This window comes from Poecilia reticulata, chromosome 19, assembly GCF_904066995.2.
Source record: "Poecilia reticulata chromosome 19, P_reticulata-male-v2, whole genome shotgun sequence".
Taxonomy (NCBI): Eukaryota; Metazoa; Chordata; class Actinopteri; order Cyprinodontiformes; family Poeciliidae; genus Poecilia; species Poecilia reticulata.
Window position 1 is genome coordinate 22,679,785 of NC_088848.1, and position 24,132 is coordinate 22,703,916.

The 24,132-nt window shown below is 39.3% G+C and overlaps 1 protein-coding gene across 1 annotated transcript in view; it reads right to left on the bottom strand.

The window, feature by feature from the left end:
- LOC103481978 (cytohesin-3) overlaps positions 1–24,132 on the bottom strand; it is a 43,248-nt gene that overhangs the window by 17,394 nt on the left and 1,722 nt on the right. Inside the window, exons 2-7 of the mRNA XM_008437841.3 lie at positions 9,761–9,843; positions 8,581–8,645; positions 6,818–6,884; positions 6,221–6,339; positions 3,204–3,284; positions 2,999–3,111 (exon numbers count right to left, since the gene is read on the bottom strand). Coding sequence (XP_008436063.1) covers positions 2,999–3,111; positions 3,204–3,284; positions 6,221–6,339; positions 6,818–6,884; positions 8,581–8,645; positions 9,761–9,843 — 528 coding nt within the window. The remainder of the gene's footprint in view (positions 1–2,998; positions 3,112–3,203; positions 3,285–6,220; positions 6,340–6,817; positions 6,885–8,580; positions 8,646–9,760; positions 9,844–24,132) is intronic.

The following is a 24,132-nucleotide window of genomic DNA, read 5'->3' on the forward strand; positions in this document are numbered from 1 at the left end:
TGTTCCACCGTCTTCCCCAGAACAGAACCAGAAGAGAACCATCCTTCTTTATCAGGTTAATGAGTCTTTTATGTCCCTGTTGCTGCCACAGCAGATGACGGCAGAAGAGATGATGCTCTGAACAACAGAGAGCAAAGATCTGCAACATCTTACTGCAAAAGTGGAAGGATTTTAGCTTCCTGAAAAAGTCCAGTCTGCTCTATACCTTCTTAGAGACTCTTCACTGTTGCGTCTCCAGTCCAACACCTCGGTGTCCAGATGAACACCGAGGTATTTATATTCCTCAACCTCCTCCTCTTCTTTTCCCATGATGGAAATAGGGTTTGACTTAATCATGCTCCTCTTGAAATCAACCATCATCTCCTTTGTTTCTTTTTCCACATTTAAGATGAGATGATTATTCCCACACCATGACACAAAGCGCTCCACCAGATCTCTGTACTCAGCCTCTTGTCCATCTCTGATTCACCCGACAACTGCAGAGTCATCTGAGTGTTTCTGTAGATGACAGAAGTCGGACTTGTGCTGGAAGTCTGAAGTGTAGAGAGTGAAAAGGAATGATGAAAGTACAGAGCCCTGTGGTGCTCCTGTGTTACTGACACACAGTCCTTCTGTCTCACAAACTGCAGTCTGTTAGTGAGGTAGTCATAGATCCAGGTGATTGTTGAGGCCTCCACTTGTCACAGAGCAGATCAGACTGAATTGCACAATTGTTGTCATACAGAATGGAGTAAGTCCCTGTTAGTCAACACAATAATGATACTCCGCATGCCATTGACTACATTTTACTTCACCTCAGCATTGTTGCTCATTTTCAGCATCAGACGGCTGGCTTCAAACTGACAAGCACACTTTGGCAGACCCCTTTTAAATTTCTTCAGAAATGTTCTAGTTCATACTGCTCCAGTCCCATCGTCTCTCTCAGCTCCAAGCCCTCCCACCCCCCACCTTTTGTAAAATAAAAAAAAAAAAACCTCTCTCTACTGAACACAGCACAGCAGGGGGACGTTTGTGAAAGAGGAATTTTCATGTAGTCCCACAAAGCAGGAGAAGACAGGCCACTTTCATGTGTTGGTTGTAATTAAAGACCCGCGATCATGTTGTTTTTATGAGCTTAGTGCGTTGGCATTGTCAGGGTCGGGGTCCCATGGTAACGCTCTGTCCCACATCCACTCTGACTCATTAAAATGTCCTTGTCGGTTTTGGGCTTTTTCCAGATGAGGCCTGGGATTAAACATGTGCATTTAGTTCAATAAACTGTTTAATCAGGAAATTATGGAATGAAAAAAAAAGAAAAAATACCTTATCAATATTTTTCTAATATTTTGTTACCTAATGACTATGCATCCACGTCTCAGCGAATAAAGCGGCTCCGCTGTTGCTCACTAGGTCTCTAAAAGCCCTTTAAATATTCACTGATAGATGTAGCTGCAGGCCTTTGTTTATCACAACAGCATGTATCACTCAGCCAGGTTGACTCTTCCTGAATAATGAATGACCCTCGTTTGTTGCTGTTGTTTACTGTGCAGCTGCAGATAAAGCGGCTAGCAAAAATATTCAAGCCGCTTGAAATTTCTCTGATTATTTTACACATCAGAACCATGAACTACAGTGTATTTAAATGGGATTTTATGAGACGGGTCAACACAAACGAGAGCATACTGGTGAACAGAGAGTCAAAGGATATGAGGCTTTGAACATTCTTCTAAACCCTTACCCTGAAAAGTGTGGCACGCACTGGAATTTAGTCCTCCAGTCTGATATCCTGTCAGGTATCTCTCATACAGGAATGTTTTTGGAGGGTTTTTTGGTTTCAAAATCACGCCTGTCCACAAGAAACCACGTCCAGAAATTGTTTCACTCAACATCGAGAATAGCCCAAAACGCAATGTTTTTTTGTTTTTTTTCACTCCTCCAGACCTGTAAGTGGCGCTAAACATAGAGCATTGGATATGCACATCAAGCCTTCACATGAGGTTAGCACTAAACAGGACAAGACGACAAAAATGGTGAACAACAAAGCAGGAGGGAAATCTTTATGTATTAGTTTATTCTGCGGTAGTCATGGACATTGAGTCTTTCGTTGTTATGTACGACACTTAAGACATGCTTGAGGCTACTGGTGAGTTCAGACATTGGTCTGATACGTCAGCATTTTAATGAAAAGAGGTGTTTTTGAAGTCCACACAAACACGCAAGAGCAAAATTTTCACAAACTTTTTTTCTGTCTTTTTTTCTTTTTAAGCAAAATGTTTTGCGTCCAGTAAAAGAACACTAGCCTGGCTATTACATTCCTGTGCTATTCCGCTTACACCTCAGTCTGGGATTTCTCCAATGGACTGTAGATTTTTGACCAGACCAGTCAGAGAACAGAAGGAGAAGTTGTGAGGGATGACATCCATTTTCTGCTCTGTTTTAGAATTGTAGTCTGCCTGTAGTTTTAGCGATGGCAGTGGAAGAAGTGAACAAAGATGTTCAGTCTGTGTTGGCCAAGCTTCCAAATATTGAATTAACATTAGCAGCCATCTTGTTTGGCTCTTCTCTCTTTGCAGTGGAAGACGGTTGTTTAGAAGATGGGTAGCGGCTGTTTTAGAAAAGGAACTGTCGAAAATGCGACAACAGATGACTTGCAGCTGTAACTGTGTTGAAAGGTGATGGATACAGCACTTTCTCTCACTTCACTGTCTGATGCTGCTTTGTCTTGAATAAATAGTATGTTTTATATTTTAAAAAAAAATCACATTCAAATATGTTACTAGTCGCCATTTTGTTGTATGGGTTGGACCAACATTTACACAGAAAAGGCTAAAAACACACGTCTGTTTTCATCTCCCATGTTTCCTGGTGTTTTCTCAGTCCTGCCGCTCCCCTCCCCCTCAGTACTAACACTCGTCATGCTGGAGAAACACATGAAGAGCTACTGGAGCTCATCTGACAGCTTTGTGATGGAACACCTGAGAGAAGCATTCAGGAATCTGTAAGCGGCGGTTCGTCTGACCTGTGGACTGGAAGACTCCAGGGTTGCACTGGCAGTAGCGCGAGGCAAACGCCTCCATCATGCGGTCGATCTTCTGGGCTTCACCTGGCAGACGGAAACTCCACAGGAACTGCCTGAACGGTGGAGAACGTGACAGGATGCGTTTAATATTAGACCTTCTCTTCTCTCTGAATACGAGGCAAGGGGGTCAGATCTGTCTTCTCACCGCAGCGCTTGGACAAGGTTCAGGTCGGCGAACTCATGCAGCTCCACAAAAGCCTGAAGCACCTTGATGTTGAAGTCGTCCCTAGTTTAGAAAAGAGAATTTACAGTTTGATTTTATGTAAAGATTCATCAATCTTTGATGAATCAAGAGCTGCCTTTCCATTACATATGTGTGTAAATCTTTGTCTATGTTCTGCTAATGTGGAAAAACACAACGCTCATCATCTATCAGCCAATCAGAAGAGACGTCGGCGTATTATTCAGGTGTTGGAGCAACAAGCCCCGCCTAGTTGGGAGCAGCTACGTATGCAGCGTTTTTGGGAAATTACAGTAATTACATAACTTTTTATGATGTGTGTGATGCTGTGAGAGACCTGGTGGAGCCAGCTGGACATTGTCCAAAAATCCCCAGAAATAAACCATCATCCTAATAGTACTTCCTATCGTCTTCTTTGTGGTTTCCACCAGTAGTAACATCCTGCTGTGGTCACGTGACTCATGATGCAAAAAAAATGTTTCCATTGCAGTTTTGTGAAATACATCTATTTTTATATGGCTGAAAAAACAGTTTTTGAGGCAATAGCGCAAAAACCTTTTGTCGAAAACGTGATGTATTTTTGTAATTACAATTTTATGGTTAATGGAAACGCAGCTAATGTGAATGCAGGGTGAAACTCTTCCTCTGCATTCCAGTCGTTCCTGCATCCTGCTGGATCAGATGCTCCGTGGGTCTGGGCTGATTTGAAGGAGAAATGTTCAAAAAGCTCCGCTCTGCGTTTCTTTCTCTGTCATTAGTTTGTCAAGGCGGCTCAGGGCTGTCAAAGGACAAGTTTACCTGCTCTCTGATTATATTTATTGTATAAAATCCAGAGCCTGTGCGTCTCCAAGCCAAACCAAAACCATTCTGACGTAGATGTTTGCATTCTGTGAGCCAACATGCGTCTGAACACAATAATAATCTCACATTTCAGTAACACTCTGTGCTGTATTCGGAGGCAGAGTGTGAACTTTCTGCTTATTGCCGGTTTGGATCTATAAATGCAGCCATATTGGAGCAGTTATTGCTTTTTGTCCGTCACACCTACAGACGCCTGTCCTCCAAGGACAGGCGTCCGCAATAATGGCGTTTCCAGACGCCATTATTGAGAAGTAAGTTGAGTTGAGAGAAGAAAGCTGTTTGTAAAGCTGAAAGTAAAATACAATAAAAATCAGAGCTCCTTTGCACAACTCCCCATCTTCATCTTGGCCACTGCTCGGTGTGTAATGATAGGTTCCTGCTTCTTGTATGTTTAATTAGTGATAATTACTGAGTGCAGACCCTTTAGCTTGTGCTTCATGTGGCTTCAGTGGGTAGGTGGCCTCTTTGATGATTCTCGGCGAATAAAGCCTTCAGTAAATCATCTAATGTCTGACTAGAAATGCACAAACAGATGCACAAGCGGTATGAGCTTTAACTGTTTGGTAAAAGCACCAAAGAAGAACCGGAGTCGTTCCTGCAGCTCCATGCAGAACGATGCATACCTGAAATCATCACCGTCTTTGTTCTCTTGGTTTTGGGAGATGAAGATAGAAACAAAAACAGAAAAACGAGGAAGCTTCTGTAGTCATTAGAGTCCACCTTCACACTTATCGGTTATCTGAGTCCCTGGTAAGTCAGCCGATAGCCTACATCCTGTTTACGTGAAGCTTTAATCGGCCAATAACGGTTTTAGGGCATTTCTCTTTAAAGCAGCATTATAATGTATTTTCAAGGCACAGAGTGACATTTTTATAGCACTATCAAGTAACTATGGTAACTTCAGTTGTTAAAAAAATGCTCTATATATTAAATATGCCTTAAAAGAAATTTGACTTTGAAAAGTAGCACCTTGAAGTTGGGTCTTTGTCTCTTTAAGAAACTCTGCCTCCAGGAAGTCATCACAACATGGCTCCTCTATTAACCCTTTAACAACATTTTTATCAGCGTTGCTCTGAGAAATAGCTCCTACAATGAGCTCAGCAGATGTGCAGATCCACCAGCTGTTTGCTAATTATTGCTGGTTAGTGTTTTCAGAATAATATTTGTTAGAAATCAAAAATTGTTTTTCTAAGCAACAGAACAAAAAATGTCCCAAAGTGACTCACATCTCAACCTTTTCTATATTAATGTTTCTGTTTCTTACTGAGGTTGATTTAGTTTGAAAATAATCCCTTCATGCGTTTAAACATCTGCGACGTCGCTCTGCATCTGGGACTCATTTAAAATGCATGACTCTTCTTTATGAATATGCAAATGAGCTCCTCCCCTTTCCAAACAGCTCGTCTGGTTGCAGCTGCTCACCGTCTCCTATTTTTGTTTGCCAAATATGTTTGATTTTGTTGGTGCTCTTTCCAAATCTATAGCAAATCAGACATTTGAGCCAAATGTTTGCGATTTTAATATTAAGACAAAAATTACAGAGTAAATTTAGAGATTTTTCATTTAGAAACAAACCGTTTGTAAACGGATAGGAAATTTAATTGCGTCTCTTGGAAGCACATGCATGGAAACACAACAATGGCAAAAGTGTGGCTTTTTCCGACAGTAGCAGAGTATTGATAAAGTCTGCGTACATTTAGAATGGAGACACGGCTACGGACATACAAGTTATCTGAAAAAGAAGTAATAAATGGTTCTTGTCATTTTTATTATCACAGTAAAGTATTGTGATTAAACTTTAAGCCCACATCGCCCACCCATACCAATACAATACTAAGTGCTTTAACTTTATCTCATAAGCCTCGTTCCTGTTAAACTTTTGACTTTTAGTATTTTTACAGCTAGGCCTGCAGTGTGAGGAGCTAGATGGTTGTTTTTCCTACCAGCCCTAAGTCCATGTGGGGAGCTTCATACAACAAAACACCCACACCGTCTCACAGCTTCATTTCTACGGCAGCTTTAGTCATCTTCTCCTTAATTAGTCGACACAGGCAGTGATCTTCTTCTTTAAATCTCAACGGTTGGTGTAAATCTCACGCAAAGAGGATTTTCTCTCTCACCGCTCGCCCAAGTAGTCCCCGATGACGGTTTTGTTGAGGCCCTCGCCTTTGTAGAGGAACTGGGCGATGTCTTCCGGAGTGTTCTGGAGCAGGTCGTTCTCCAGCAGGAACTGGATTCCCTGCAGGAGAGAGAGAGAGACGACAAAAACACATGAACGTTCATCTCAGCCCCGTGTGGAAACGACAAACTTCTTTCTTCTTTGTTTCAAACAAATCAATAAAAAAAAAAAGAGACACAAAAAAATACTGCTTTGGAACATAAGAATCAGTCATTTTAGCTTCCATACTTGTCTGAAAAGGAGAAGATTTTTTTTTTTACTTTTTTTTCACTCTTTTATGCTATTCATCAACATACTCTTATATCAAAATACATATGAAAATCTTGCATTAAAAAAAAATCATCATTTTATACTCTATTCCTTCTAATCCTCTAGGAATATCTTGTGTTATTCTGCTGTTTCTGTATATCTTCCATAAAACTACAGTAATATGTATGTTTTTGTAGCTTTTATTGAATCTATTTCTTCTCGTTTCTATTTGTTCTCACAGCTGAGTCAGTCTGAGCCTGGTGGTTCTGATGGAAACAGAACACCGAACCTTTTTGGGATCCATGTTGAATTTCTTCCTGCCCATGGCAATCTGCTTGTTCCTCTGGGACGTTTTGCTGCAACACACACACACACACACACACACACACACACACACACACACACACACACACACACACACACACACACACACACACACACACACACACACACACACACACACACACACACACACACACACACAAGTTTCATTTAAACCAAAGCAGACGTGAATATGACATTAAAATATGACTGGGATATTTATTGGGATAATTCTATCTGGAAAAAAGAGGGGAAAATGACAAAGATTCTAATTATATTATTAGAACATAAATATTCTAATAATATTTATGTTGACTGAAAAAAACAAATAAATAAATGAAGATCATTTAGAACGTTGCTGTCAACGCTTCCTGTCAACAGCAGCTGTTAGTTTATCTATGCAAAGGCTACAGGATATGAATCCCATACAAATACATATTTTTGACACATTTAGTTTTCCTTATATATTTTAAAGCTAAATCCAGCTCGATAATTGATTTTACAAAAATAAATGAATAAATGTAAATAAGTGTATGTAATTTTCAAATTGTTTTAGAATAAAAATTGGAATATTTCATCCTGTGTCGAGGTTGTTTTGCTGATGTTACATCTTTTAAATGTTTCTTGTTTCATCTCTACCAGATTTTAATATTTAGAGATGGAAAGTTTTGTCGTTTGTTTTTGGCAAAGCAGCTCAAATTCTGTCAGATTGGATGAAAAGGTTCTGGAAACATCCATCGTTAGGTTTCACCTCTCTTTGGGGTTTAGGCCTGGACTTTGACTGGGCCATTCTGACACATGAATATGCGTTGGTCTAAAGTATTTCATGGCAGAACCTCCAGCTATGTTCCATCGACTCTGATCAGGTTCTGGCTAACGGAGCAGCATGATGCTGCCACCACCATCTTTAAACATGGAGGTTTATTGATTTATTTATTTATTTTCTACCACACAAAAAACAAACATATATGCTTTTCATTCAACTTCACAACTATATAGAATAAATTTGACATACATTACCTAATCCCTATATGACATATTCAAGGGTATATTTTTATACTGAATAAACTTAAACATCCTGGTGAGCCTTGTTTTAAAAGTATGTTTTAAAAAATTACTTTTAAGGTGATATTAAACTTATTACGTTTTTTTATATGTATATTTTTTATTGGTCTGATGTAATATTGTGAATTTAAATCTTGTGTTTTATTACCTGTTAGAAAAATCATCATGATAAAGAGAATTAAAGGTGTCAAACATGAGTTTCTGTCTAATTAATCTATAATGAGTTTCACTTGGTGATGGAGTTACTGAAATAAATGGACTTTTCTATAATATTCTGACTTAATGAACAGATCTGTATATGTAAACAAAAGCATTTTCCAACAAAGAATCACTTTTGAACAACTTCACAGCCCAAAGAGAAAAATTTTCAACCTTTTTCTTTGTAAACAAAATTTGTCGTAAAACCTTCATGATCGTTTTTTGTACTTATGAACACCTACTGTAGAAATTGCTGCATACTTTACATATTTTACAGCCAGATTTCTAAAAAATATACTGGGATACAGTTTTTTTTACTGGCAATTTAGACTAGAAAACATCTGAACAAATAAAACCTGTGAAAACACAGAGAGGGTCTATCAAGGAGAGAAACCGTACACAGAAACTACTATAGGTGTAAATTAGCATAATGTATCCAAGCAGCTATAACCGTGAACTTTGACCTACCTTTCCCCGACACACGTCAGCTGTTCAATCTCTGTCATGACTTCTGCGATCTCAAATTTCAGCCTCTGGGAGAAAGAAAGCCAATCATTATCCAGAGGTTTTCTGTCTTTATGACAAAACAGAGACCAGAGCAACGTTCAGCACCGGGACACACATCAGGTAGAATGAGTAAACTGGCTGCGCAAAGATCGACAGTTGGGATATTTGCATCATCCACATCATTCAAATAGACCCAGAGAGGTGGAGGAGAGACAAAGAGCTGCTGATTCCCATGAAATTTCAATTCAAATTCAATTCAAAAGCACTTTATCATAAAGAGAAATTAAATGCTTTTTGAATACCTGGATAATATCAACCCTGCAGTGAAGATGAGTAATAAAGATAAATGAATCTAAAAAAATAAATAAAAAGCAACTTGAAAAACTTCTCTCAATTGTATTTTTTTTTTTTTTACAGAGGAAACATATTTATCTATACTGCTCAAAAAAATAAAGGGAACACTTAAGTGTTCTCTTTATTTTTTGAGCAGTGTATTTCACCAAAAAATACAAAAGGAAAGGAGGACAATATTAAGGTTTGTACACTCCAAGAAACTGCAAATGTCAGTCTGTTAGAGAAGGTAATAAATGATAACAAAGGACATAAACAGAGAAACGTAAAACAGGAAGATTCTTTCCACAAGCATTTTGTAACTTTTGGCACCATGAATCCAGATCACTGTGGATAGAGAAAGGAACAGAAGAACGGCTCCAATGACAAACTGCTGCATCCTGAGGCACAAATGAGCGTAATCACAGATCCTTCCTCCCACCATCTTTCCAACAAACTCAATTAGTTTGTTGTTGTTTTCTTATGCATAAATATACAAGCACAGTTTGTACATTCTTCTAATTTCCTGCTCATTAATCAGGAACATTCATTTCGGAATCTGAGTATGTTATTTATGTTATTTTTAATAACCGTGCAGACTTTTTACTTACTTTCCGTTTTTATGTTTTTACCTTAGTGCAGATTTAGTTTTTATTCTATGCAACAACCCAACTTGAAGGAGTGGGCAAATATCTGTGCTCAATTAAATTTGTGATTTCTTCGTTGCACACCCCAGTGGGAAATAATAAATGGATGCAGCTACTACTGTGACTGATTCCTGCAAAAAAAAAACTAAAAAAAAAAAACGCACCTCAATGTCATCGAGCAGCTCCCTCTTCCTCCGCCGGATGCTGGACAGCTCATCCCTCTCCTCCAGGGACAGATCCTCAGGGACTGAAAGACAGACACGATGGAAAAATACATCTAACTTTAACTTTCATTTAAGCAGCTCCCACATCTCTTTTGCATTCTGTTCTTTCCTCATCTTGCGACAGCACGAAAGAAACCGAAAACCTCTGACTTGCCGAGTTAAATGAGAAACAAAAAGTGATCAAGCACCAAAATGCACCAGAACAGCAGAAACTCTGTGAACTCAGTGAAAAGCTGCAGCTGTTCTTCCTCCATCAGCTGGAGAGGCGAATATGAAGAGCCTGGACATTCGTCTTAACTGCAGGAAGAGAGAAGGCGAAGACTCTTAATTATTTCAGCTGAAAAGCGTTTTGGCTCGTCCCTCCTCCCCCATCTCCATTTGGCCCAGGGGAAATAGCGCTTAATAAAACTAATCCAGATTAGGCTTTCTTTCATTAAATGTGAATTTGGCAGTTTACCACAGCCTACCACCCCGCCGACCTCCGACCCCCACGCCCTGAGTGTTTGCCGCTCACAGTAAAAACAGGCGAGTTTAAAGGATGAATTTACTTTTTTTAACCTAACTTGTTTGATTCGCCTCAGTTTGTCCCAGAGTTCTCCAGACACAGACGGGAAAATTCATGAAGCTATCTGCAGGATCTGAATACTAAATATGAAAATTCACATTATAAAAATATTTCATCTCTTATATTGTAATATTTTATAATTTTGCAATACAAAATTTTACATTTTAGTTTATGTTACAATACAGAATTGTAAAAATTTTATATTTTACTATAATTGAATTTGACAATCCACAAAATTATTATATGAAACAATTTTACAGTTTTATACATAAAATTGTTACATATAATCTTTATTATATCTAATGATATAACAATATATTAATATAAAATATATTTAATCAATATTTTCTCATGGATTATATGGACCAATTTTCTAATCTAGTACATTTTTAACTTTGATCTTTAAGCATCACTGAAAGGTTTAGAAATGAATCAAAGACTAGAGAAACAAAATATTTCTCTATTAGTAAAATCATTAAATCTATGTTCCAAGATAACCTATATGTTCTCTTGGATCACATCAACAGCTGTTGTGTTTGTGGCAAAAAAAAAAAAAAAGCAACTATAACTTTCTGCAAAATACCAAATTATCATGCTGGACTTGTTTAATTCTGCATGTATTTAGATCTATCTGCTCTGTGTGTGGCAAAAAGCAGATCCAGAAAAATGAAGGAGATTTCACTTCTTCATGAATTTATATCTGCTGCCCTTTGGGAAATCCGAATTCAGTGGGAATTTCCACTAAACTCACACCAGGAAGCATTCAGGTGAGCTAAGGGCTAGCCAGGTATTGCTGCACATGGTTGAACAAACAACACTGAAGGGGTTTCCCCACCCTGTTGTGTGGTGATGGCGAGCAGCAGGTACACAGGAGAGAAGCGCTGTGGGGTTTCCTCTGTGGAGCCGGTTTCAGTAGACAGCAAAGGGGGATATGAGTGAACAATGGCCGACAGTAGCAAAACAAAGACGTTAATTAGCGCTGCTGACCCCGGGCTGCCTCTCTGCTCTTACGCAACACTGCTGCGTGCGCTCGGAGTGGAGCTTTAAAGCCAATTACAGCTTTTAGAAAGTTTCAAGGCTTTAACACAACTCTTTGATGTTGGACTTAAGGAATCGCTTTTAAACTTTTAGCCCACTGTTCTGTACTTACAGTTAAAGTAGAAAGAAACTTTCATGGATTTTGCCTACGGGACTGAGACACAGCTACAGTTAATTAGGCTAACAACATCTAAGTGGGCTAGAGATACTCCAGCGGTGCACAGCCCCGTTCTTCTTCTACTGTATCACAAGGCTTGCAGTAGCAGACATCTACCAGAAACTTGTTCTTGTTTACAATTTCACCCTAAAATCTATAATATACGAATATAAAGAAACAGCGTTCTGAATATGTATTTTCTGACTTCCTGCTGTGAGTTATTTGTACCACTGTGTGAGAAATCACTGTGATGATCGCAGAAGGCTCAAGAAGCTGGACAGAGGGAATTGTGGACATCAAGTTCCTACTTAAACTGGTACCCCTGTGACCCGACAATGAGTAGATAGATGGATCTGAGTGCTTCTTCTGAATTAACTTCTAAACACATTACTGATACTAAAAATGTCTAGTGATCATCAAATATGTACGCAAGTATGATGCTCATTTAAAGCCTGACAGTGTCAGGTAGTTCTTCGTAGGTCAGATGTCTGAATGTACGACAGTGAAGGGTCAGGGCATTTACAGCTATGCGAATCCAATCTCTCTGTGCAAACGCCTGACATATAAACAACTCCAATCTTGATTTATTACAAAATTAATAACAAAACTATTAATGTACACCTGTTTACACATGTTGAAAGTCCAGGTTTCCCTTATTGCAATCACTTTAGTCCTTCAAATCCCACAAAGTATTAGAGAAGAGGTTGACTGACGTTTTTGTCCAGGTGTTTCCTTCTACATTGGGTCCCACCAGTTAAACTGTTAACACACTTAAACCCACCGAGTTTCTTAACATTGCAAATGTGTGCAAAACACCGTCAATATTTCACTAGTGTTGGAAAAAAAACACAATTTCACCTCATCCCAGCAGCAGAACTTTTTACGGAAAAACAAGATTTTGCTACAGACTACAAAGAAAACAAAGCCACACTTATATAACCAATGAAAATTAAGTGGGATGTGAGCAATAGAAAAAAACCCTCTTCAGATCTTTGAGGGGTAAGAAATTCACAGAAGCTCCTGAGGGTTAGAAACTTCAAACCGCGCTCCCCAAGAACAAGAGCCTCCAGTAATTTCCCCCCCTCCAAAAAGCAAAATCCCTCAAAATCTACTTTGAAGACTAAATCCCCTGCTGCTCTTCACACCCAAAACTAACAACTGCTACTGACCACCCACTGGAGCCAGAGGCTTTACTGCACAAAATACCATCAGTCACTTTAAACAACTCAGACCTCCATCTGGTCACACAAAAACCCAAATTTAGGTTGTTTGTTGGGTTCCGATTGCCAAGCTACAAAAACCTGATTTAGGGATTTCACTAAAACCGGTGCAGAGTGAAAATCCCACGCTCACTTAACCTTGGCAGTTGTCCCACATGGACTAAGAGGAGAATCATCCAGATTCACTGGCTTTAAGCTAGCAACTTTACCCTCTGTAATAATATTACAAGTGGATGAGCTTTAAGTAGACCAACAGGTAACCCTGTTACCCAGCTTGGTGTTGGAATGCGCCGGGTCACGTGTGTGGAAGACGAGGAAACTGCCGCTGGATCCAGATTCTAATCTGAGGCCCGCTGTCCCAATTCCCTCTGAGACATGCTCTGTGTTACGGCGCGGGTCGTTTGCACAGACAGTCCGACATGTGGCACATGAGCTCAAAAGACACCACGGCCTGCTGGCACTAATCCCACACACACTCACCCTCCCCGACACCGATTAAGCCCAATATGAGTGTGTTAAGGCGGAAGTTCAGCACACAGATCCGTACAACCAGATGTTCTCTCTGCATGGCTGCAGTTCCACTTTAACCTATTTAACTTCAGTGATGCAAAGTAAAATAGCATAAAAATATCACGATTAGCAGCACAAAGTGAACTAATCAAGTCAAAATAATAATGAACCTCAGATCTTTAGCATCTAATATTAACTTCGGTCTCTGTGTACTTTTACAGTTAGTGGAGGCACTTGCGTTAATTGTGAATGTCCTAATCCAACACATAGAACTTGATGCCTACGAAGGAAACACGGCACATAGTAGCTAGCTAGCAGCAAAGCTAGTGCTGCGCCTAGCTTTGTTTTAAACTGATAATAGCTAACTTTGAGTCTTTTTTCCACACCAACAATTTCCATATTAACCGTGATTCCATCAGCATTTTTTATGCACTTTTTGAAGACAAGGTTGATGGAAATTACAAAATTTTAAATAACTCCATCAATTTGGCTTAAAATTTCTAAATGTTTTTACATTTACTCCAAGTGGTTTTTGACTTTTCGGAAAAAGTTTCGATGTGCTAAAGGGGAAATGGAAACATTTACCAAATAAGTTCTGAGGAAGTGAATGCCTACGTCCACTGGTGTTTCTGTGCCTTACCAGAGGAACGAAACCCGGTCAAAGTCCAAACTTCCAGCTCGGAGGGGAGGACTCTTTTTTTTTAGATGTTTGGTCCATGATAATTAGCAACCACTACTTCCTGCTTATCACAGCCCAGCATAGTGTCAACAATTACACTTTGTGTACCCTGATTGATTCGCTCCAAACCATAGATAAAAAAATACAATTGGCTTACATTTTCTTGTTTTGTTTTCCTTTTATTTTAAAAGTTCATTTAAAATTGGGATTACAGTAGATGGATATAGAGCCAGAGAAGAGTCTTCTTGTTCATGCAAACCGTCAGAGTTTTGCGTTGGGCAAAGTTGTTGCCTAAATAATAGACTTATTAACACGCCCTCCCTCTTTACAAAATCAGAAAAATACTTTTAACATCTAGCAAAAAAATACATCTTGATTTTTTACATTTTAAAAGCAACAAATACATGACTTAACCGTCTTTACTTCCTGGATACATGCCAGATGAGATTCAGCTGTACCTTCACACCATACGCAGTTCCATCCTACATTATCACAGTATGTTTGTGTTGCAGATTGTTCAGTAATACTTCAGTATAAAATCCCAAGCTTTTGCGTGACTGAAGAGATTTGGGGAGCTATTGTGACCTTTAGTTGTTAACCAACTCTGGGGATACAGGCAGAATCTGGGGCTCGGATTCTACACTGATCTGCTGGATAATCTGCAATTTCTGAAAGGACCTCCTACTGTGTGGTTTGGTTGCAGGGGAGGTGGTCTGTACATTATCTGCTCTTTATATCACACATCTGCTCAGCATCTGCTCCTATGGCAACATTTGATTCAATGAATCTTGGGGCTTTGCAACCATAAGATGGCAGCCAAAGCTAATCCTGACCCTCAACTAACCCAAAATCTGAAGATCTGATCAGTCTGAAAAGGAGTGAGATTGGTGTTTTTCTTCTGGCCTCTCTCTGGGTGTGTGTGATCCCAGTTAACTTTGTGTTCACTCACAAACACAGGTGGTTCTCTACTTTCAAGCACAAGTTGAAATTATTTCTTTTCTTACAGATCTGAAAAATCCAATAAGGGTGAACTCAGAAATCAGCTGCTGACTGCAATATCAACAATGCAAAAATAAGGCGTTTGTGTTAGTCATTAAAACCACACCGCACCATCCAACAGCGGATCGGTGCAACAGTGGATGTACCAATCCACTGTTGTGCCTTCCGATACCGATACAGATATCTAAGGTTAAGTATTGGCCAATACCAAAAAAAAGTGCTCGAATAGACTTACTGTCACACTTTTTTTTTTAAGGTAGACATAAATTTACTGAATTAAAAATGCATTTGATAACTGTGCACCAGCACAACACACTTAAATACACCAATAGCTTCACAAGCTTGGTCAAACATGCAAAACTAGAGCTGGACTATCTGGATGAAAAATGTATCATGATAAAAGCATTTCATATCAGTCAATATCAATAATTACAGATTTGATACAGATTTTATTTCAAATATCTGAAATCCTGCTAATCTGGTGGTGTGACCGTTTCCGTTTTATCCACAGTTTTCATTCTACGGCATTATTTTTTTTATGTACATTTGAGCAGGTTTGAGCCCCGTCGCTTCATAACTGACCTCTTTCATCTGCCTACATCCCCCAAAATTTCTGGACTGAAGGTCAGTGAATATACTATATGCTGAATATTGAAAATTCTATCAGACACATTATCTATTAATATTGATCATGTATCTATTTCAATATGTATAGTTATTAATTTATTGTCCGGCCCTATGTAAAAACAACACAACTTTCATTTGTTTAGTCAGTGCTATTAGTTCAGAAAGTGACATTTCTGAACCATTTGAAATTGCTTTATCATTTATTTTACATTATATACTCTTAATATAATGTAAAATAAATAATAAAGCATGATGTCACTCAGAGCACAAAGCATCGAATTAAGCTTAATAGATCTGTCCTTATGGATTGGGCACATTGCCATCGAAACCTGATCTAGAACTGTTTTGAATATCAGGACCATATTAGACCGGTGCAGCTCTAGTTTGTCTTGTGAAAATGTCATGTATCATCTCATCTAGTAAAGCTGCAGGTTTTGTTTTGAAAGCTGACCCACTCATTAGACACTCAAGGTGCGTAGAAGCTGGGTGTTTCCCCGTTTGTCTTCAGCCAGAAGGCAAGAAAAACACGTCGCCCCTGAGGCTTCCGTGCCCCCCCCATCCAGACCTCGCCCTCTCCTAATTCTCCTTCCCTTGACGTTGGGTGCAGATTACTCAGTGCATCTCTGCTGCTGTCTCTCAGTGCTGCTCCCTGATTTCATTTGCCATGCCTTTTTTTTTTATTATCTCTGCTCGCCATCCTGCTCTTTAAGAGCTTCTTCTCCTACTTACACCGCCGAGTAATAATTCCAGGCAAAAGCTTTGCCTGCTCTGTTTACAACAGCAGAGACACTGCCTTACAACGAGATACAATGTCTCTCTCACACACACACGCACACATACACACACTCAAAATGCCATGGAGATGGCAACATGTAGGAAAGCCTCCGCAGACTCTTTTCTAATCAGCTCCATATGTAGTCTCCTCTTTGAGCTCAGACTCAATCCGTGCACATCTCGCGTCGCCACTGTCTGTGTGTTTGTGCGTTGGCCTTGTTACATCTGGTATGATGTTCTGTGTTTTGACCACAAAACCTATAATCTTTGCCGTCTAAATAATTTTCAAATCATCCCTTAAGCCTTCAAACAACAGCACCCGCCCACTGGGTCAACCGCTGGGGCTGTAAAGAGCATGTTTTAGCACCTCATAGCGCCTCTGCTTTATAGCACACAGGAGTCTCATTTGTCTAAGCTAAAATAGGTTTTTTATTTTTGTTTTATTAGGTAAAATGTTTCCATGACTGTCAACACAAGCGTGGGAAAAAGTAATTACACCCCCGCTGCTCTTATGGGATATCAGAGGGTGAGCTGCAAACATGTGTCGCTAATTAGCCAATCACCCCAGGCTGCTAGCCAGGCAACAATAAATCCAGCTCAACGACAAGATACATTTTTAAGAAAAAAAACTATAGTACCCCATGTTTTAGAGTGAAGGTTTCAAAGATTATAAACTTTGTTTTAAAGGATCATAATTAATGCAGATTATTCCGGTCCGTGTTTAGTGACCAAAAGAATGAGATCGCGGAAACATGCAGCTGAAATGGGTTTTCTCCGTAGTGTGTCTGGGTTCTCCCTTAGAGATAGGGTGAGAAGCTTGGTCATCAAGGAGGGTCTCAAAGTACAGCCGCTGCTCCTTCATGTCGAGAGGAGCCAGCTGAGGTGGCTCAGCATCTGGTTAGGATGTCTCCTGGACATCTCTCTGGGCACGTCCCACCGGGAGGAGACACAGAGGAAGACCCAAGAGACGCTGGAGGGACTATGTTTCTTGGCTGGCCTGGGAACGCCTTGGGATTCCCCCAGAAGAGCTGGAACAAGGGGTTGCGGAGAGGGAAATCTGGGCCTCCCTTCTTAAGCTGCTACCCCCGCGACCCAACCCTGGATAAGCGGAAGAAAATGGATGGATAGATGGTTTAGTGAGTCAGTGGCTCTCCTGTCTGTTGGTAACTCAACATTTGCAGATTCACTTTTTTGCAGATTTCTCTGGGAAACTGAGTTGTTCATGAAGAAGGATTTTTTTTTTTACAGAGCATATCTAAAATTCCCCCCCCCCCCAAAAAAAAAATCCAGCTTTGGAAACTGAAAAACTTTGGCACAATGCTACTGGCTTCCATTTGCAAAGCAGCCAGTCCAGGAGATTTTCTTTGCCACTCATTGGCTGCACTGCCATGAACAGGAGGTAGAAGAGATCTTGGGTAGCTAATTAATGCGTATTAAGGTATGTTTGGTGTTGAACCAAATATACCTGTCTGTTAAAACAGGCAGCTTAGAATGTTTTTAGAAGGAGTTTAATGGAATCATGAATTGGACCGCCACAAAAGCTTCTTATGATGTATTTAACCATGTGGTCTGAGGTGTTCTGAATGACAAGTAAGCTTAAAAATGCTCCTTGGTGTGTTTTCACAACTGAAGCAAAGCTTCATAAATCTCAAACTATGTTTTAGAGCATTTAGATCATTTTTGTTCAGTGCAAAATGATCTAGTTAAACTAAAAACAAGAGGCAATGAGAAGCAGTCCAGACTCTACTAGTAGTACGCTGACAGGACGTTTAAAACTCCTAAGTTAAATGTTAGCGGCTAACAGTTTTGCCAATGCTAACAAGTTGTTCATATCGTCTCTCTTCCTTTGCGGAATGTTTCTATGTTCTACCAATTGGCCTCTCCAAATTGCCCCTAGGTGTGAGTGTGTGTGTGTGTGTGTGCATGGTTGTTTGTCCTGTGTGTCTCCGTGTTGCCCTGCGACAGACTGGCGACCTGTCCATGGTGACCCCACCTCTCACCCAGAACGTTAGCTGAAGATAGGCACCACAGCAATCCTCCCGACCCCACTAAGGGACAAGGATGTAAGGATGGATGGATGGATGGATGGATGGATGGATGGATGGATGGATGGATGGATGGATGGATGGATGGATGGATGGATGGATGGATGGATGGATGGATGGATGGATGGATGGATGGATGGATGGATGGATGGATGGATGGATGGATGGATGGATGGATGGATGGATGGATGGATGGATGGATGGATTTAAAGGACTTTAATAGTGGATGCTTCTTCAGTGCTTTTAGGTCTGTTTCTGTGAATTGCTGCTTCTACTTCTTTTCTTACTTCAAAATAAGAGTTTCAAGATTGCAGATTTATGGGAAATAAAAATGTTTAAAAATTAGTTTTGTAATTCATAAATAGAGAACTCTTAGGATAACATAGTCTATGTATATTTTGACAAAAAAACATCAAATGACTTGGCAAAATTGTGAATATTTCTTCATCGCCCTCATTGCATCTTTTTCTAAATCAGGCACGTAATTAAGTTTATGATCTGCCTTTGACCCCGTCAGGGTGCAGACTCAGTGAAAACAATCAGGGGGTCAAATCGGCTTGCCATAAATAGAAACTTTAACTTCCTGTGCAGCAGGGAGAACCATTGTCTAGGTTCTCCAAAGAACCAAGACAATGCAGATAAACTCATTACTGGCTTCTTTACAGCCGTTTCTCTGACCTCTAATCTTCCAAACTGGCTCACAACAAGGCCAACATTTGTTAAAATATCTGGATAAATAAATCATCACTAGACCTAGGCCTTAGTAGAAGCTACATGAAGCACCTGAGAGGGAAAAAAACTGATGTTCTAGTTGGGATTTGACTTTCTACGAGTCGATCACTACCAGAGGAGGAAAGAGGAACCAAACATTGTGCTCAAGTTAGAGTCACAATACTTCAGCATATTTTTACTCAAGTAAAAGCAAAAAGTAGCCGTCCAAGAAATTAAGAGTATTTGGTAAAAAGTACATAATCAGATGGACCAAACTGCAAAGTTAAGTGAAAATGTTGGTATTTTGAGGACGAACATGACAGTAATTCAAATAAGTAAGAAAAAATAACAAAATCAGGCAAAAATATTTTCTTTTCCAAATCTGTTTCTTTCAATAGAAAACTTATGAAACTTTAACAAAACTGCAGATGTGTCTGTGTCTGGTGAAATTTTGGTTAAAACATTTCATTCAGTTGGTAGAGAATCCAGACATTTTACTCAAGAAAGAGTAATACTTCGTAACAGAATTACTCAAGTAAAGGTAAAAAGTACAGCGTAGTAAAAAAATACTCTAAATAGTACTTTTTTTCAAATAAGTTACTGGTTAGTACCCAACTCTGTTCACTACCAACCAGCTCCAGCCTGTTTGACAGCCTGACGTCCTCCCACGTACTCGCCCCGTAGCCACAACAAGCTCCACACCCTAATTACACCAACTTTTCCCTCTTAGCAACTAATCTCCCCCAGAACTGCAGCGCTGCGACCGCCAAGAAGTGACACGCACGCCGTCTGACTCTCCAAAGCTGCTTTATCTCGGGTTTCAAGCCCGCCGGCGCGAATGTGATCAGAAATATTTTTGGTAAATAATCGCGCACAATTAGATGGTTATTAAGTCTAAGGGGGGTGATTGTTGAAAAATCTGAGGAGAGAGGAGATTTTTGTTTTAGGTTTTGGTGATTCAGTTTCATGGGGAAAATCATTCGTTGTGCATTCGTGACTCTTCACCATTAAAGCTCCTGGTCTAAAATCATAAAATCCAGCCTGATATGACTTGTTATTTCAACAAACGCTCAATCTGTGGCAATGAAGGCAGGAGAACAGAAGGAAAGGTTTCCCACGATCAGAGAACGACAAGGACAAACATTTCTGCATGTGTCCTTCTACAGGGAACACTGCAAAAAAACAACAACAAAAAAACAACTAAGTCTTATATTATTATTTTTGGTCTAATTTCTAGTGCAAATATCTTATAACACTTAAAATAAGACAAAACTAACTTACAAGTAACTTTTCATGAACGGTATTAGTTCCACTGGTAGATTATTTCACTTATAACAAGATATTTTACATGTTATAAGGTAGATAATAAATGATATGCCAGTAGAACTAATACTTTACTTTTTGTTACTTATGAGTCAGTTTTGTCTTATTTAATGTAAAGATGCATCAAGCCAATATTTTTATCTGTATTGGTCTAATATTGAAAAAACAAAAGTCAAGACTGCGTATCGGAGACAATGTACCAGATCTATTCAACCTAAATCTATGCTCCGTGCTTTATTATTTACTTTAAATCATATGTTGAATTCCTAATTGTACTTTCTGAACAATTTGAAAGAAATTTGAAGGAAGAACAATTTTTTTTTTGTTTGCCCAAAGCAGTCAATCTATTGTTTTGTCAGTTTCTTTATTATTCATTTATATTGGCTGTTCTACTCCTAATTGCACTGACTGAATAATTTAAAGTTGTTTTTACATGTTTTATCAAACTTGTGAAGCTGTTTGTTTATTTCAGTGTGCTGTACTGGTGCAGAGTTATCAAATAAATGTGTAATTCAATACATTTATGTCTGTGTTTAAAATTTTTTTTTTTATGTTTTAAGTTAATCCAGCTGTTTTTCTGTATCTAATCGGACGATACCTCAGATATCTGCATCTGAAGTGGAAAAAAGAGGATTGGTGTGTCTCTAGAAACTGGACTAAAAAGTAGGTGGTGAGATTTCACATTTTTGCAGTGAAGCTGTTGACAGTAGAGCTGTGGAAGTGAACACATCCACATACTGAGCGACTGAAGCTCAGCGCTGACCGCTGTGGAGCGGAGAAACTTCAGGAAGGCCAGCTGTGACAAACCATGGCCTCCATCCAGACATTCACTGCTCTGCTTCCAACACCAGTTTGGCTTTTGTGTTTTTTCCCCTCCTCACTTCTCCATCCAACTATAAAATGTTGCTAAAATTAGACTCATGAGTTATATATTAAAAAAAAAAAACTATTCAAGTCTGTTGATGATTTCCTCCATGCTGAGGCCAGGCCTGGTCTGCTCTGCAGCACACAAACAACAGAGATTAGTGAGCGCAGCACAGCTGAGTATCACAGTGGTACGGCTTATAGTTTACAACACGGGTGTCCAAACTTTATGACTGCAGACATCTGTGATAAACTATCTTTCAGTAGCCATTTTCTAAAAATCAGCACGCCCCCGCCTCACTGATTCACATATTTTCTTGACTTTCCAGTTTGAAGAGCAGCTAATGAAAACAAGCCTCCGTGTCACAAAATATACATTCCCCATGGAGACAACGTTAAAAATGTTGGGGACAATCTGTAATGATCCTGTTTACTTAAAGTACTCACAGGTCACATAAATTCATTTTCTTTCAATTAAAACAATATTATTGCAATTATTTTTTCATTTTCCCTGAACAAATATTAACATTTTATCTTTAGATGTTTGAGAACTTTTTTTTATTCTATTTTTTCCAAGACACTCATGCTTTATTTAACTGAGTTTAATTAATTGTTGCGGTCAAGTCTGGTCGTAAGCCACTGGGTAATTTTGACCCTGTCTACCACTTACCAAAAGAAATGAAAAACAAATGGTTTCATAACCAGCATGTCTCATTTTTAAAATCATTTGATTAGTTCGGCTCTTTTTGGAAAAAGCCGTTCAGCTGTGAAAATTGTCCATTTCCACTCACTGCTTGTGTTTGTTTTGTTTTTCACCAGCGAATCTGCAGGATTCACAAGCAATAGCAAAACACTGTAAAAACACTAAATCCTACTAAGTCATTTTGGTCTAGTTTCTAGTTCAAATTTCCTAATACACTTGAAATAAAGCAAAACTAAACCAACTTTTCAGCAAGATATGAATTTGTTTTAAGTAAATAATTTATTAATCTTGATGAGAAAGTACTACTTCCACTGACAGATTATTTCACTGATAACATGGGAAAATGTCTTGCTATAAGTGAAATAATCTGCCAGTGAAACTTTTACTTTCTCATCAAGATTAATGAGTTATTTACTTAAAACAAGACCTTATATCTTGCTGAAAAGTTACTTGTAAGTTAGTTTTGTCTTATTTCGAGTGTTCTAAGATATTTGTACTAGAAACTAGACCAAAATGACTTGGTCAGACTTTATGTTTTTGCAGTGCAGGTTCAACTCAGACCTACAAAGCTCCAGAAAAATGGCCGCTTTCGCCTGTGGTCTGATGCTCATCTTCATCCAGTTAAATGTTTGTGAGCCTGAACTTAACCTAATCCCATTTTATGAACCTCATAGGGCTGTAAACTGGAAGCAGACGCACCACCGACCCGCTAACCTGGAGCTGCAGCTCCAGGTTCGTCTTTATTAAACTCAGGGTGTTTGGCAGAGCCAGATATAGCAGCGCTAAGTGCCAGAGTTGTGATAACCTGCGTATCAAAGCATGCTTGTGAACGATGTTAAGTGAGGTGTGACAGTGTGCGTGTGTGTGTGTGTGTAGACACTACAGAACTCAGTTAGCTGCGTTTATTATTGCCTCTACATGGACAGCATGCTTCTCACTTCCTGTCACATGACCCAGATCGATAAGAACAAACTTTATAATCATTTGATTTCGACTGCTTATCACCCAAGCTCACTGATAAGTAACTCTTGATGTAACTCTTGCTTCGTTGGATTGTGAATATTATAACAAAAAAAAAAAACAGTGTAGCTTGAATCAGATGAATTTCCGTCATGCAGGGGAGCGTCAATCCTGACTCTGCTGGTCTCTCAGTTTAACTGTCGCGTTGTTATCAGACTACAGCCGTTTGTTTACACCACGCTTCCTCCGCAGCCTTCAGCCCCACAAGGCGGTTCGGATTATCAGTCCAGAAACATGCTGAATGTGTCAGAGAGCGCTTCACAGCGATGGAATGATAACTGGCGCTGAGCAGCACAGGTTGAACTTTAACACAGCGGCACGTCTGCATCACACCGCACGTCAAAGTCACAATCGGTGATGCTCAGAGTCGGGTTTGAATCTTTGAACTTTAACGAGTTTAAAGGTTTTACTCAAATATGCACTGATCCGATTTCCAAGTACCGATTTTTGTAAAGCCCAAAATATGGCCAGATGTTACGCCAGAAAAACATGTCATGATACAGGCGTTTCATATCAGTCAATGTCGGTAATTATTAATCAGTCTTTTGGTTTTAGATATCTGAAATACTGCCAAACTGTTGGTGTGACCTTTCCTCTTTCATTTACAGTTTCAGCTCCACACTATTTTTTATTTTTAAACACTAATGAGGCACAGTGGTGAAACCTGAAAATCCAAATTACTCAGCAGGTTGTTGCTAGACAACCAAACAGTGAGTGAGTTAGTTGATGCCACTCAGCTAGCTTAGCTTAATGTGAGAGGTTCAGCAGCTAAAGCCTTACCTCTGCCTACATCCCCCACTGCATTCTGGGGGATGCACTGCAGAGCTCAGTTAAATTATTAAACAGTCTATCAGATGTGTTATCTATTGATATTGATCACATGTCTATTGTGTTATTGATATATTGTTATTGATTTATGGTTCAGGCCGAATTTCCAATAGGAATTCTAGTTAATTCAGCTGTATCTTTAATAATTATAACCAACAACACAAAATGCATCAGTTATTACATGAATTTAAATTGATCTGTCTCAATAAAATGACAACAGTAAACTAAAACGATTTCTCAAAAATAGCC